General features: G+C 36.2%; 1 protein-coding gene across 4 annotated transcripts in view; it reads left to right on the top strand.

Moving 5' to 3' along the window:
• The window catches only part of ABCB4 (ATP binding cassette subfamily B member 4), a 71,462-nt gene that overhangs the window by 17,470 nt on the left and 41,500 nt on the right, over positions 1–12,492 (top strand). For 2 of the 4 annotated variants that reach the window (XM_003896372.5, XM_009203516.4), the window contains exons 6-12: positions 417–608; positions 1,746–1,917; positions 3,464–3,588; positions 6,377–6,548; positions 8,666–8,779; positions 9,878–9,988; positions 10,207–10,332. In XM_003896372.5, the coding sequence (XP_003896421.3) occupies positions 417–608; positions 1,746–1,917; positions 3,464–3,588; positions 6,377–6,548; positions 8,666–8,779; positions 9,878–9,988; positions 10,207–10,332 (1,012 nt within the window). Of the gene's footprint in view, positions 1–416; positions 609–1,745; positions 1,918–3,463; positions 3,589–6,376; positions 6,549–8,665; positions 8,780–9,877; positions 9,989–10,206; positions 10,333–12,492 lie in introns of those variants that run through there. The other 2 variants (XM_009203515.2, XM_009203514.4) reach the window with 2 other exon arrangements.

Below are 12,492 nucleotides of genomic sequence, written 5' to 3'. Positions count from 1 at the left end.
GATTAATTTCCAGTTCTGAAAATTTCTCCTGAAAGAGATGAATAAAGGATGGTAGGGTGGGGGCAGTGGCTCACGCCTGTAATCCCAGCACTTTGAGAGGCCAAGGTGGGCAGATCACTTGAGGTCAGGAGTTTGAGACCAGCCTGGCCAACATGGTGAAACCCCATCTCCACTAAAAATACAAAAATTAGCTGGGCGTGGTGGTGCATGCCTGTAATCCCAGCTACTCGGGAGGCTGAGGCAGGAGAATCACTTGGATCCAGGAGGCGGAGGTTGCAGTGAGCTGAGATAGTGCCACTGCACTCCAGCCTAGGTGACAGAGTGAGACTCAGTTTCAAAAGAAAAGAAAAGAAAAGAAAAAAGAAAAGGAAAGAAAAACAAAGGTATTTAATAGAGCCTTTCTTTTTTTTTTCCAGATATGCATATTACTACTCAGGATTGGGTGCTGGAGTTCTTGTTGCTGCCTATATACAAGTTTCATTTTGGACTTTGGCAGCTGGTCGACAGATCAGGAAAATTAGGCAAAAGTTTTTTCATGCTGTTCTACGACAGGAAATAGGATGGTTTGACATCAACGACACCACTGAACTCAATACGCGGCTAACAGAGTAGGTACATTGTTAATGTCACACTTTCATACAGAAATTAATTACTATGTGAAAATTTGTCAAGGAAAGTTTTTAAATGAAAAATGTGACTAGATTGAGCATCTGACCTGTATTAGAAATCGATCATCTGGCAGCCATGTCTGGCAGCATCTATAGCCTAGGCCATTGCATGTTAGCTTTCCCCCAAGGTGCACAGCAGGTTTATTTGAGGACTGAGCTCACATCTTATACTTGTTTATTTCTCATGGAACTTTCTACTGCAGGACCTGACAGGTGCTAGACTCTTAGTAAAGATGGTTGAATGAATGAATAGATGATTGAATTAATTTACAAAGAGACTTGCTTTAGCAATTATCGACTCTTCACTTATTCAACAAATATTTGAGGGTGTTTAATGTGCTAAGTACCATTCTATGTGTTCGTAATGTATCAGTGAACAAAGCACAGATCTCTGTTCTTTTGGTGCTTACATTCCAGTAGGGGGAGATAGATGATAAACTTTCCTGACTGAGAGTCCTGGCAAGGGCATCCTGAGCAAATAAGTCAAAAAAAAAAAAAAAAGAGGGAAGAGCAAGACATTTAGGGTCTTGTAAACCACAAAGACCTCAGCTTTCACCCAGTGAAATGGCAGCCGTTGGTAGTTTCTGAGCTGAGGAGTAACATGACCAGACTTGCATTTTCAAAGGATCACACTGTCTGCTGTGTTGAGAATAGACTGGGATGAGAATAGGGACAAGGGTAGAAGCAAAGATCTTTTCCCTGTTACTTCCCTATAATAAGAAATGCAGTAATCCTTCCCTATTACTGTTGTTTATTATTGTTGCAATGTTCTTCTTAATTCTTGCTTTTAAACAGATAGATTTATATGCTCAAAATGTTAATGCTTCTCTCATAGGATTGACTTATTTAATAGTATCAACTTTAATGATACTAACTTATTAGAAGCATTGATTAATCCTGAATTTCTTCCTTTGTGCGGTGTTTAGGTGGGGAAGATGTTATTCAAGAGGCTAAGACTCTCAAAGAGGCTTGCAGTCAGTGAACAAATTTTACTTGTCTATGTGTTTGTTGGATGTCTACTTCATCTTTCTAACTGAAACCTCCTGCCTGTAACCACTTAGGTGTGATCTTTTTTAGTGACATCTCCAAAATCAGTGAAGGAATTGGTGACAAGGTTGGAATGTTCTTTCAAGCAGTAGCCACGTTTTTTGCAGGATTCATAGTGGGATTCATCAGAGGATGGAAGCTCACCCTTGTGATAATGGCCATCAGCCCTATTCTGGGACTCTCTGCAGCCGTTTGGGCAAAGGTATGTTTGAAAGCTGGCCATTTTTATGTGTGTTAACCCCTGCACACAGTTATCTTTAATATGCAGAAGTCTCATACTTTACCTGTGCAGGTCTGCATTAAATGTCAGTTGAAACTACATCCAGTAACATGGTGTTAATATGGTGCTTTAGTAAGGAAATTAATTTTTAACATAATTCAAAATGTCACAGCTTGGGTGTGGTGACTCATTCCTATATCTCAGCACTTTGGAAGGCCAAGGTGGGTAGATCACTTGAGGTCAGGAGTTCAAGACCAGCCTGGCCAACATGGCAAAACCCTGTCTCTACTAAAAATATGAAAAACTAGCCTTGCATGGTGGTGCATGCCTGTAATCCCAGCTACTCAGGAGGCTGAGACAGGAGAATCGCTGAACCCAGGAGGTGGAGGTTGCAGTGAGCCACGATCATGCCACTTCACTCCAGCTTGGGTGACAGAGTAAGACTTCATCTCAAAATAATAATAATAATAATAATAATAATAATAATAAAAGAATTCACAGTTCTTACTTCAGTTACCCTTAGTTAAGGAAGTGCAACTTTAAAATATAACATTGCCCTCAAATTATTGCATGAACATAAAAATTTTAAATAGAGTTTGGATTTGTTCTATTTATTTTAATTATTACCTGTTATGGGTAAGTGGCACTCTGCCAGTTTTGCCTTGCAATAAAATACACAAAATGTATTCTGCGTCGGTCAACACTTCAGAGTCGAGAAATTTTACTGGCAATTTTTGCTCATCCTGGGGTTGATGATTTACATAGTGAACTACTTGTATCTCTTTTGTTTTTATTTTTCCTTTGCTTTTCTCCTGAAACGTCTTGTTTGGCTATCTTATTATTCAGCAGAATGCCCATGAGGAGGTCTGGAAGTATTGTTTTTATAGTAATTAAAAATTGTGACACAAGGCCAAGGTGGGTGGATCACGAGGTCAGGAGATTGAGACCATCCTGGCTAACACAGTGAAACCCCGTCTCTACTAAAAATACAAAGAATTAGCCAGGCGTGGTGGTGCGCACTTGTAGTCCCAGCTACTCGGGAGGCTGAGGCAGGAGAATCGCTTGAAAATGGGAGGCGGAGGTTGCAGTGAGCCAAGATCGTGCCACTGCATTCCAGCTTGGGCAACAGAGTGAGACTCTGTCTCAGAAAAAATGTGACACAATAAAGGAAAGAATGGTAAATCCTTTCAAAGCAGTAAAGCTTTATTTTATTTTACCTTATAACTAACAGAGAAAAACAGTAGATGTGGAACTTGACAGTGTTCCCAAGAATGCTATTAAGAGAATTATGTGTGGATTTTCTTTTTTCCTGAGTACTCTTGGGGAGCCTATCACCTGGGTGGGTCAGATATAGCCTTTGAGGGATGTGGACGCAGTCATTGGATCTAGAACACTGGCATTTGCTATGTGACTTTAATATTTGGTAAAGGAGAGGGTTTGAGAAGAAAAAGTAGGTTAAAGAGTTGACCAGAGTGCCTTTAAACTTTTCTCCCTATTCAAAAGTGATCACTGTTTCTTTTCTGTCCAGATACTCTCGGCATTTAGTGACAAAGAACTAGCTGCTTATGCAAAAGCAGGCGCCGTGGCAGAAGAGGCTCTGGGGGCCATCAGGACTGTGATAGCTTTCGGGGGCCAGAACAAAGAGCTGGAAAGGTCAGGAAGGTTCTTTAGCCACTGGTTTAAAGAATGTGTTTTTACATTTCGTTGCTTCTTCTTTTGTGGTTTGTGTTTATTACCTTCCCTTTCCTAATATTAACCCTTCTCCCATAAATTATAAGCACCCTTTACTGATGGCTATAGTTGAATGTCAGACTCTAAAGCAAGGTTCTTAACTTTTTATGTTCCATGGACTCTTTTGGCTATGTGATAATACAAATGGACTCCCTTGTTTTTAAATGCATAAACCAAAATATGCTAGCCCTTTGGGGAGCCAAGGCAGGAGGAGAGCTGGAGTCCAGGAGTTCAAGACCAGCCTGGGCAATAGTAAGACCCCGGCTCTACATTTTTTTTTAATTAGCTGGGTGTGGTGGTGTTTTCCTGTGGTCCCAGCTACTCAGGAGGCTGAGGCAGGATAATCACTTGAGCCCAGAATGTCAATGGTGCAGTGAGCTGAACTCCAGCCTGGATGATAGAGTAAGCCTCTGTCTCAAAAAAATAAATAAATAAATAAAAATTTTTTAAAAACACAAAAACTAAATAAATAACCACTCCCCCCCAAAAAAACAAGTAGGATTACAAAGGAAAATAATTGTATTAAAAATACTTATCAAAATTTTTTTATTTTTACTCCCTTAATGACTATGAACTGGAATATAGAAGAGAAAAACCTGAGAAAAGATTGACTTCCCAGTTATAGCCCAGAATTCTTTGTAGGGCCTTGTGGGTCCTCCATGACAATGAGGTAGGGCTTCCCAACCAGGCCTCTGGCTTTCAACTTTAATACTCCAGAATAAGCCTGGAAAATTGACCAGTGTCTGGGGGCATGTTGCAAACTCTTCTCTGAAAAAATTATCAAGGTATGATTGACATATGAAAAGCTGTGTATACATCTTTAATGTGTATATCTCAATGAGTTTGGGTATAAGCATACACCTATGAAAAAGGCTATTCTGCTCTACTTAAATGAAAAGAATTACTTAGGGTTTTATTTAAATAACATTATCCCCTACTATAGTTGAAGTATGATAAAGCATTTAAAGTATATAAAGCATTTTCTTCAGCTGTTCTATGGGACTCTTGATACCCACAACTCTTGGATATAAAAATTCTCTGGAAATTCTCTAGCATTAAAAACAAAGTTTCCCTTACTCCCCCCATTTCATTTTCTACTTTTCTATTCCTTAATCCCTCTTCAAAGCCAACATGTTTCTGGTCCTCTAACCTCTTCCTTTTTTCTCTCTCACTGCTGTTTCCTGTACACAGTAGTCCACACAGACCACACTAACCCTCAGTTGGACCTCTGGATGTCAGTGTAATCTGTGCCACTCCATTAGTCCCGGTAAGCGAGCCACCTAAGCGAAGGTAATTACAGTGTGTCCGCTGCTGTCACTGGAGCTCTGTGTCACACTGGGCAGACACAAGTCTTCCTGCCATGCCTTGAGGCTCAGCCACGCAGGAGAAATCACAGTGCTGGCCATGGCCTACTGGCTACCCCCAGAGATGCAGCTCTGCTCTATGAATGCAGCCCCCAACCAGAGAAAAGCACCCTGAAGAGCTGGGTGCTTTACGCAATAAAAAAGACAAACCTTCTGGTGGCAGAATATGTTTTTTAAAAAACTAATGAATTCCCATGTTTTATTTGGTTCAACACTAAAAGTGGTATTGCTGTAGTTTTTTTGTTTGTTTGTTTTGGTTTTTTTTGTCACAAAGAGAAATACCCTAATTTGTGTAATATTTTCCCCTCGAAGTGAAGTGTCATTGCATATCATCCATTGGATTTTTCTTTAAATTTCAGGGAGCCCAAATTAAATTTTACATACCCTCTGGGTCTAGCATGGAAAAGTAGATTTGATTTAACTTGATGAAAAAAATATTGTAATTTAACAGAATCATTCTAGATATTTTAAACTTTATATCAAATGCCAGCAGCCAGTAATAATGCATTTGAATTATGATTCAAAGATATGATAGTAATAGAATGAGCAAAACTCAGGAAGAGATAAAAGTTGAACACAATTATACTAATATAATAGTAAGAGAAATGATCAGGCTTGCTAACTATGAACCAGCTACTGTACTACTTTCTATAATTATCTATCAATCTCACAATTATCTTGCAAATTAGGCATTATTAAATCCATTTTACATATGATGAATTAAAGTCTGGAAAATTGAATAAGAACTCATATTGCATAAGTAGTGACTACCTTATAACCTGTACCTACCTTGACAGATGAAGGTCACCCTGATTTTTAAAAGAGTCAAAGAGAGAAGCCTATGTTTATGTACAACATGTAAAATTTTCATCCCTCACCCAGTGGGCAATAGAGGGAGGATTTTCTTTTCTCCAGAGAGAAGACATTGACTAGAATTAAGAATCTAACTGTTTATGAGTTCCGGTAGTGTTTACAGTCAATTCTGGTTTGACTTGGTTTCTCTCATTCCTTCTTAATGCTGACTTGTGATGTTGCCGTGAAGGTGATGGAGAAGCTCTTACATATCCCAGGATGAGCCATCAATTCTGGAATAGCCACAGGAATGTTGGTTGGCCTGCAAGGGATGAAGGGAAATGGAGCCAGGCCAGTAAAGAGAAGGCTTGGATCTGTTCTAGGCCTGGCTGATCCTGAATTAGTTCAATTCCCAAAGAGCTGGGTCTCATCATGGGTTCATTACCTTGACTGATTTTGTTACTTAAACCTCCAACTATATAGGAGCTGAGTGTGACTCGGATTATGGATTGTTATTCTTAGTTATAACGTTTTCCCTCTCATTTTTCTGGTAGGTATCAGAAACATTTAGAAAATGCCAAAGAGATTGGAATTAAAAAAGCTATTTCAGCAAACATTTCCATGGGTATTGCCTTCCTGTTAATATACGCGTCATATGCACTGGCCTTCTGGTATGGATCTACTCTAGTCATATCAAAAGAATATACTATTGGAAATGCAATGACAGTAAGTAGTTCTCCTAACATTTATGAAGAATATGAAAATCTTATTTCTCCATCTACCTTCTCTTCTTTTTGATATCCCTCCTTTGTGAAAGATGAGCATGATTATAGGTTTTTGTTTTTGGTGAATCTTTCCGCTGTCCAGTGGGCAGGGCTGACTTTCTAGAATATACAAGTCATAATTATGAGTGTGGATAAGAAAATAGCATGTGGTTAGACCATTTGCGAAACATATACAATGTATAAAAGGAAATTAAAATGGGATGAATTTACGAATAAACAAATATGGATGGGAGCCATCCTCCCTCTGCCACTGAGTTTTATTATATAAGAAAGTAAGCATCATTATTATAGAATAGGTCATTGCACAAGAGAATTTACATTTGTAGCACTTAAAACAATCAGCTCTCTGAAATACAAGAAGGGAGGTTATGTTAGTTTATTTTTCTTATTTATCAAAATGAAGATAGCTTCATTTTATGATTATTAAAATAATATATACTAATTTTACAAAGGATTAGGATACAGAATTTTTAAAATTAAAATTGCTTACAATCTAATAATTTATATTCTCTTGATGATAATTTTTGGCATATATCTTCCAGGTCATTTTATATATATATATATATATACACATACATACACACACACATACATACACACACACACACACACACACATACACACACATACATATTATTCTCTTTCAAAACTGGGATCATACTATGTATACCTTTTTGTAACCACATTTGTGAACTACCATTATTTTGTGACCATCTTTCTATATCGGAGACTCGAACAATATGTAACTATTTAAATAGAAATCTTTTAAAATCTTTACTTCCCTGTCTTACTAAAGTGAGGATACTGAGCATAATTTGGCCCTTTGATGATGACTTGGGGTTATTATGAAGTGAATATTTTCAGAATGCTTTATGCAGTGGTATCTTCAGACTTCATTGAAGGGTTGTGGGTGTTTGACTTGGTGAGCCCTCATTAATGCTGAGTCTAGTTTTTCTCACTTCTATCTTCTCTCTGGCAGTCAGTTTGGAAGCTTGACACCCTTTCTTCACTTCTTCATTTACTATTGATGTTTTATAAAGAAAGGAGGTTGAATCCTGACTCTACCATTCACCTTTGGTGATTAGTTGGTCCTCTCTGGCCTTAATTTCCTCATTTGTAGTATGTGGACAATGATACCTATCCTGTAGGGCTGAGAGTGCTATCCCCAGAGGGAGCCCAAGCAAAGCCCTCTGCATAAGGGGCAGGGACTCTATTGCATTAACCTTATAACATCTATATGGTCAACATTATTTTTCTTTCTTATTGGTCTTTATCTGTATTGCAGAAGGGGGATAGATATTTAACTGATATTTGAGTTATGGGTACATGAAGTGTTACTGTGTTTTGAGAAAAGCCAAATTATATGTAGAAGTTTTACCATGCCCTGAGAGAAGAAAATAATTTGTCTTCACTTACGTTTTTCTCAGTTAAGTTATGCTAATAATCTGGATTCCTGAAGCTATATTCTGAGCTTCTTTATATCAATTCATTTTCCTAGTGAAAAAATACTGTGAAGGTAAATGTGTTAAGTTTTGTATGCTATAGTACAGAATAACTGTGTAAAGGAATTGCTAACCAGTGCACACTGGAGTGATTTTACATTTTATGATGTGCAAACTGTTTTTATGTTTAAAATCTTCTAAAAATATATGTGACATGGTGCTTTTTAGGAGCATTACATGGGGCCAAAATCTGCCATGTTTTATATTGAACCATCTATGTAATTCCATGCATAGTTAGAGAAAATCATATAGGATGGAATAATAATACTGATTGAAAATGTTTCTCTCTGGTGGCATTTGTGAATGAGTCAATGAAATAGGTTTGAAAAATCTTTTTAACTATATATTCAGGAGAACAACAGGTAGTGTGAGAAAATAGAACCATTCAGGCAATAAAATGCTATATTAGCCTTGTAAATGTTGCTCTTCTGCAAAAAAAATTAAAGGATAAACCTAAACTTAATCCTTTATGTAGTATGTTACATATAAATCACATTTTAGATAATAATGAATGCCAGAATGTGACTTAAGCTTTTCCTCATGTTATTTTGCTCAGGTTTTTTTTTCAATCCTAATTGGAGCTTTCAGTGTTGGTCAGGCTGCCCCATGTATTGATGCTTTTGCCAATGCAAGAGGAGCAGCATATGTGATCTTTGATATTATTGATAATGTAAGTCATTTATTATTTTAATGCCAAAAGAAGTCTTTGAGCTTGTATAATTAAATCTGGCTTTAGGTTGCATATTTTTGAATCAATTACATTGAATAAGTTGTACTGACTAAAGTGACATTTAATTATATGAAATGAATGACCTCTTAGTAATAAATGAAAGAAAATACCTCTTATTAATATTTTTAAAATGTATCTTTAGATAATATAATAATACTGATCTCATTTTGGAGAAGTACATCTGCACTAGTGCAGAGCAAAGATGTTTCTCTTCATAGTTTTTAATCTTGATTTTCACTTTCATGTTGTAGCCAGACTGAGAATCTCACAATTTCTATATAGGATGGGGGGTAGATAAATTATTGGTCGGGCCAAAACTGACAGTATATTTTGTTGTGGGTTGGCCCTCTCCAAAAAATTATCACCGCATGTTTGGCATGATTTTAAATAAGCTACATTAAATAAGTTAAAACTGACTACAGTGAAAAAGAAAAAGTTTTCACATAAAAAAGTATGTCACTGCATTCAAATATTGCCAAGTAGATAACTGAAATTTGATCATTTAATCTAAGCAACATTTCCTTTTTCATTGATCCAAGTCATGAGAAAGTTTCTCAGTTTCTGATGGTATTAAAAGTTGACATTATTTCTAAATAACTGCTATAATCAATCATTCAATCTTCTCAGTTCAATCTATTACATTTATTATTTAGGAATGAGCTAATTTTCACTAAATGCTGAAATATTTGGCTATAATATATATCAATTATTGTATTTTTGTTATTGCACTTGTATAAATATGCATATCTGACCATTTAGAAAATTTATGAGGATATGCCAAAAGCTTAAAGGGAAATATTATATGAAATGAGATGAATATCTCTTATGTACTCTTCAGGAAAAGACTATTTTCTGAAAAGGAGTATTTCTTTAAAGAGCGCACACAGATATACACACAATCTTCATCTTGGGTTTTTCTGATGTATAGGGGATTGTGACATTCCAGGTCCTATTTTTGGAATTTGCTGAATCATATTCCTTAAAAATGCAACTTGTTTGTACTATGATGGAATAGTCATTAAATTTTGTTTTATTTAGAATCCTAAAATTGACAGTTTTTCAGAGAGAGGACACAAACCAGACAGCATCAAAGGGAATTTGGAGTTCAATGATGTTCACTTTTCTTACCCTTCTCGAGCTAACGTCAAGGTACTGCAAGTAATATTTATAGGAATTCCTAACTGAGGTTGATTGTTGAATTATTTTAAAGAATAAAGTCTCTATTATTTTGATACTTATGTGCCTTTTCCTTTGGGGGTTATATTCCCTTATTTGATTTTTTTTTTTCAACTTTCAAACTGAATTGAACTATTCCCATTTTAGGGCTTTGTTGTGAAGTGTGTTCTTTTTTCTCATTTGCCTTACAGATCTTGAAGGGCCTCAACCTGAAGGTGCAGAGTGGGCAGACGGTGGCCCTGGTTGGAAGCAGTGGCTGTGGGAAGAGCACAACGGTCCAGCTGATACAGAGGCTCTATGACCCTGACGAGGGCACGGTAAGTGGGAAGAACCAAGCTTTCCAGAGTGGGAAGCTGGATACAAATTGGCCCTTTGAGATTGGCTTTTCAGTAACAAATTTGCATGTGAATCCAGTTTTGGTAAAGAGCCTACAAAATGGCAATGCCTATGGATAATGCCTTCACACCGTTGGGGTGGTTTCACAAATGTATTAAATGAAAGTCATAAAAGCTGTGGAAGCTGGACAAAGCTCTCCTCTGTTCTGACTAAGCTTTCATAACACATTAAATTACTGCAAAGCAGTCTACAAACCACTGAGAGGATTACTTTCAACGAGTTATTGGGTTTGGTCAAACATATTCCATATAGCAATTGTTGGCAACAATTGATGACAATTAGGGTCACCAGATATTTTAGGAGAGCAATTAAATTCATCCAAGACAGTTGAGTTTTCTTAAACTTTGGAATATCAAAGGGGGAAAGTGGAATGATCTCTTAAGAAACTAGTCTCTTGAGAAATTTCTGGAAACACAGGGACAGTAATAGCCTAGGGTATGTTTTTTGCCGTTTAAAAGTTTTGTTATAAATTTGAATTTACAGAAAATTTTAACTAGAGAACTCACAGATCCTTCACCCAGATTTAGATTGTTTATATTTTGACCCACTCGCTTTATCATCTTCTCTTTCTCTCTCTGTGTGTGTGTGTGTGTGTGTGTGTATGTGTATTATGTATACCCTTATACTTCAGAATATATTTTCTAAAAAGGACATTCTCTTAGATAACCACAAAACAATGATAAAAATCAGTAAATTTAACATTAATGCAATTCAAGTCCACAAACTATATTCAGAATTTCCTCATTTGTCCCAACTTTAGAGCATTGAGTTTATCTGATATTAAAATGGATTATAATTCAATAATTGCAAAAACAGAAGATTATAAGGTAAAAAGTAAAAATAATGACATGCCAAAACCAAAAATCATAAAAAGGCATTGGGAAGAACAGAGATCTCCAGAATTAATATATAATTTTCTATAATACGTGGAACTATTTATTTAATTAAAGAAAATTAATGTTATTAGAAAAATCTGATATTACTATGGGGGAACATAGGCCCATTCTCATTTACTAAAGTAAACTCTGGGTTGGTTCAAGTGTAAATATTTTACTTTTTAAAAAGAACCTAGTAAAATACCAACCATTGAGGATTTAAATTATTATTGAAACAATTCACATTTTTAAAGAAAACATACGTTAACAGAAAAAAAGATCTTCAGAAATTCTGAAACTCAGAGATATTCACTGTGAACATCATGATTTAATAATTTTCTTACCGCTGAAATAATGGAAAAAGTGCCCACTGGTATAATTGATTAATTCAGTTGTTCCTGAAACCTCTTTCCGATAAAACTATGATAAAAGAAAGCAATAAAGGCCTGACATGGTGGCTAATGCTTGTGATCTCAGCACTTTGGGAGGTTGAGATGGGAGGTTCACTGGAGGCCAGGAGTTTGAGATCATCCTGGGCAACTAATGAGAATCTGTCTCTACAAAATATTTTTTTAAATAGCCAAGCCTGGTGGTGCACACCCATAGTCCTACTTGGGAGGCTCAGGCAGGAGGATCACTTGAGTCCAGGAGTTCAAGGCTGCGGTGAGCTATTGTTACACCAATGATTGCACTACTATGCTCCTCCAAAGCCTGGGTGACAGAATGAGACTCTGTCTCTAAAATAAAAATTAAAAAAAGGAAAAAAATAAAGTAATAAATTGGAGCAAAAGATTTGTTATATATGGAAAAAGTATTATATTTATTATTACAGAAGTTAATATGAATATATGAAGGCAACTCTGCTCATTATGAACATGTGACTCTCTGGAATATAAACAGATTTGTAAAAAGTTTCAAGAAATGGTCAACTTTACTTATAAATATATACAAATGAAAACAGATATAAGCTATCACCTCATACCTATTAATTGGAAGAAAACAGATTAAAATGATAAAACCCAGTGCTAGTAAATTACAATGAAACAGATATATTTATATATTCCTGTTTGACATTGTAAATTATTAAAATGTTTTAAGAGAATTATTTAGCCTTTTATCAACAAGCAACAAATGCCAGCAAATGCAGTCATGGTACATGTAGGCAATTGTTGTCAAGGGAGAAAAAATAAATCATAATCTTCAACT

This window comes from Papio anubis, chromosome 4, assembly GCF_008728515.1.
Source record: "Papio anubis isolate 15944 chromosome 4, Panubis1.0, whole genome shotgun sequence".
In the NCBI taxonomy this organism is placed as follows: domain Eukaryota; kingdom Metazoa; phylum Chordata; class Mammalia; order Primates; family Cercopithecidae; genus Papio; species Papio anubis.
The sequence above is the reverse complement of the archived record's forward strand: the minus strand, read 5'-3'. Positions and strand labels throughout refer to the sequence as shown.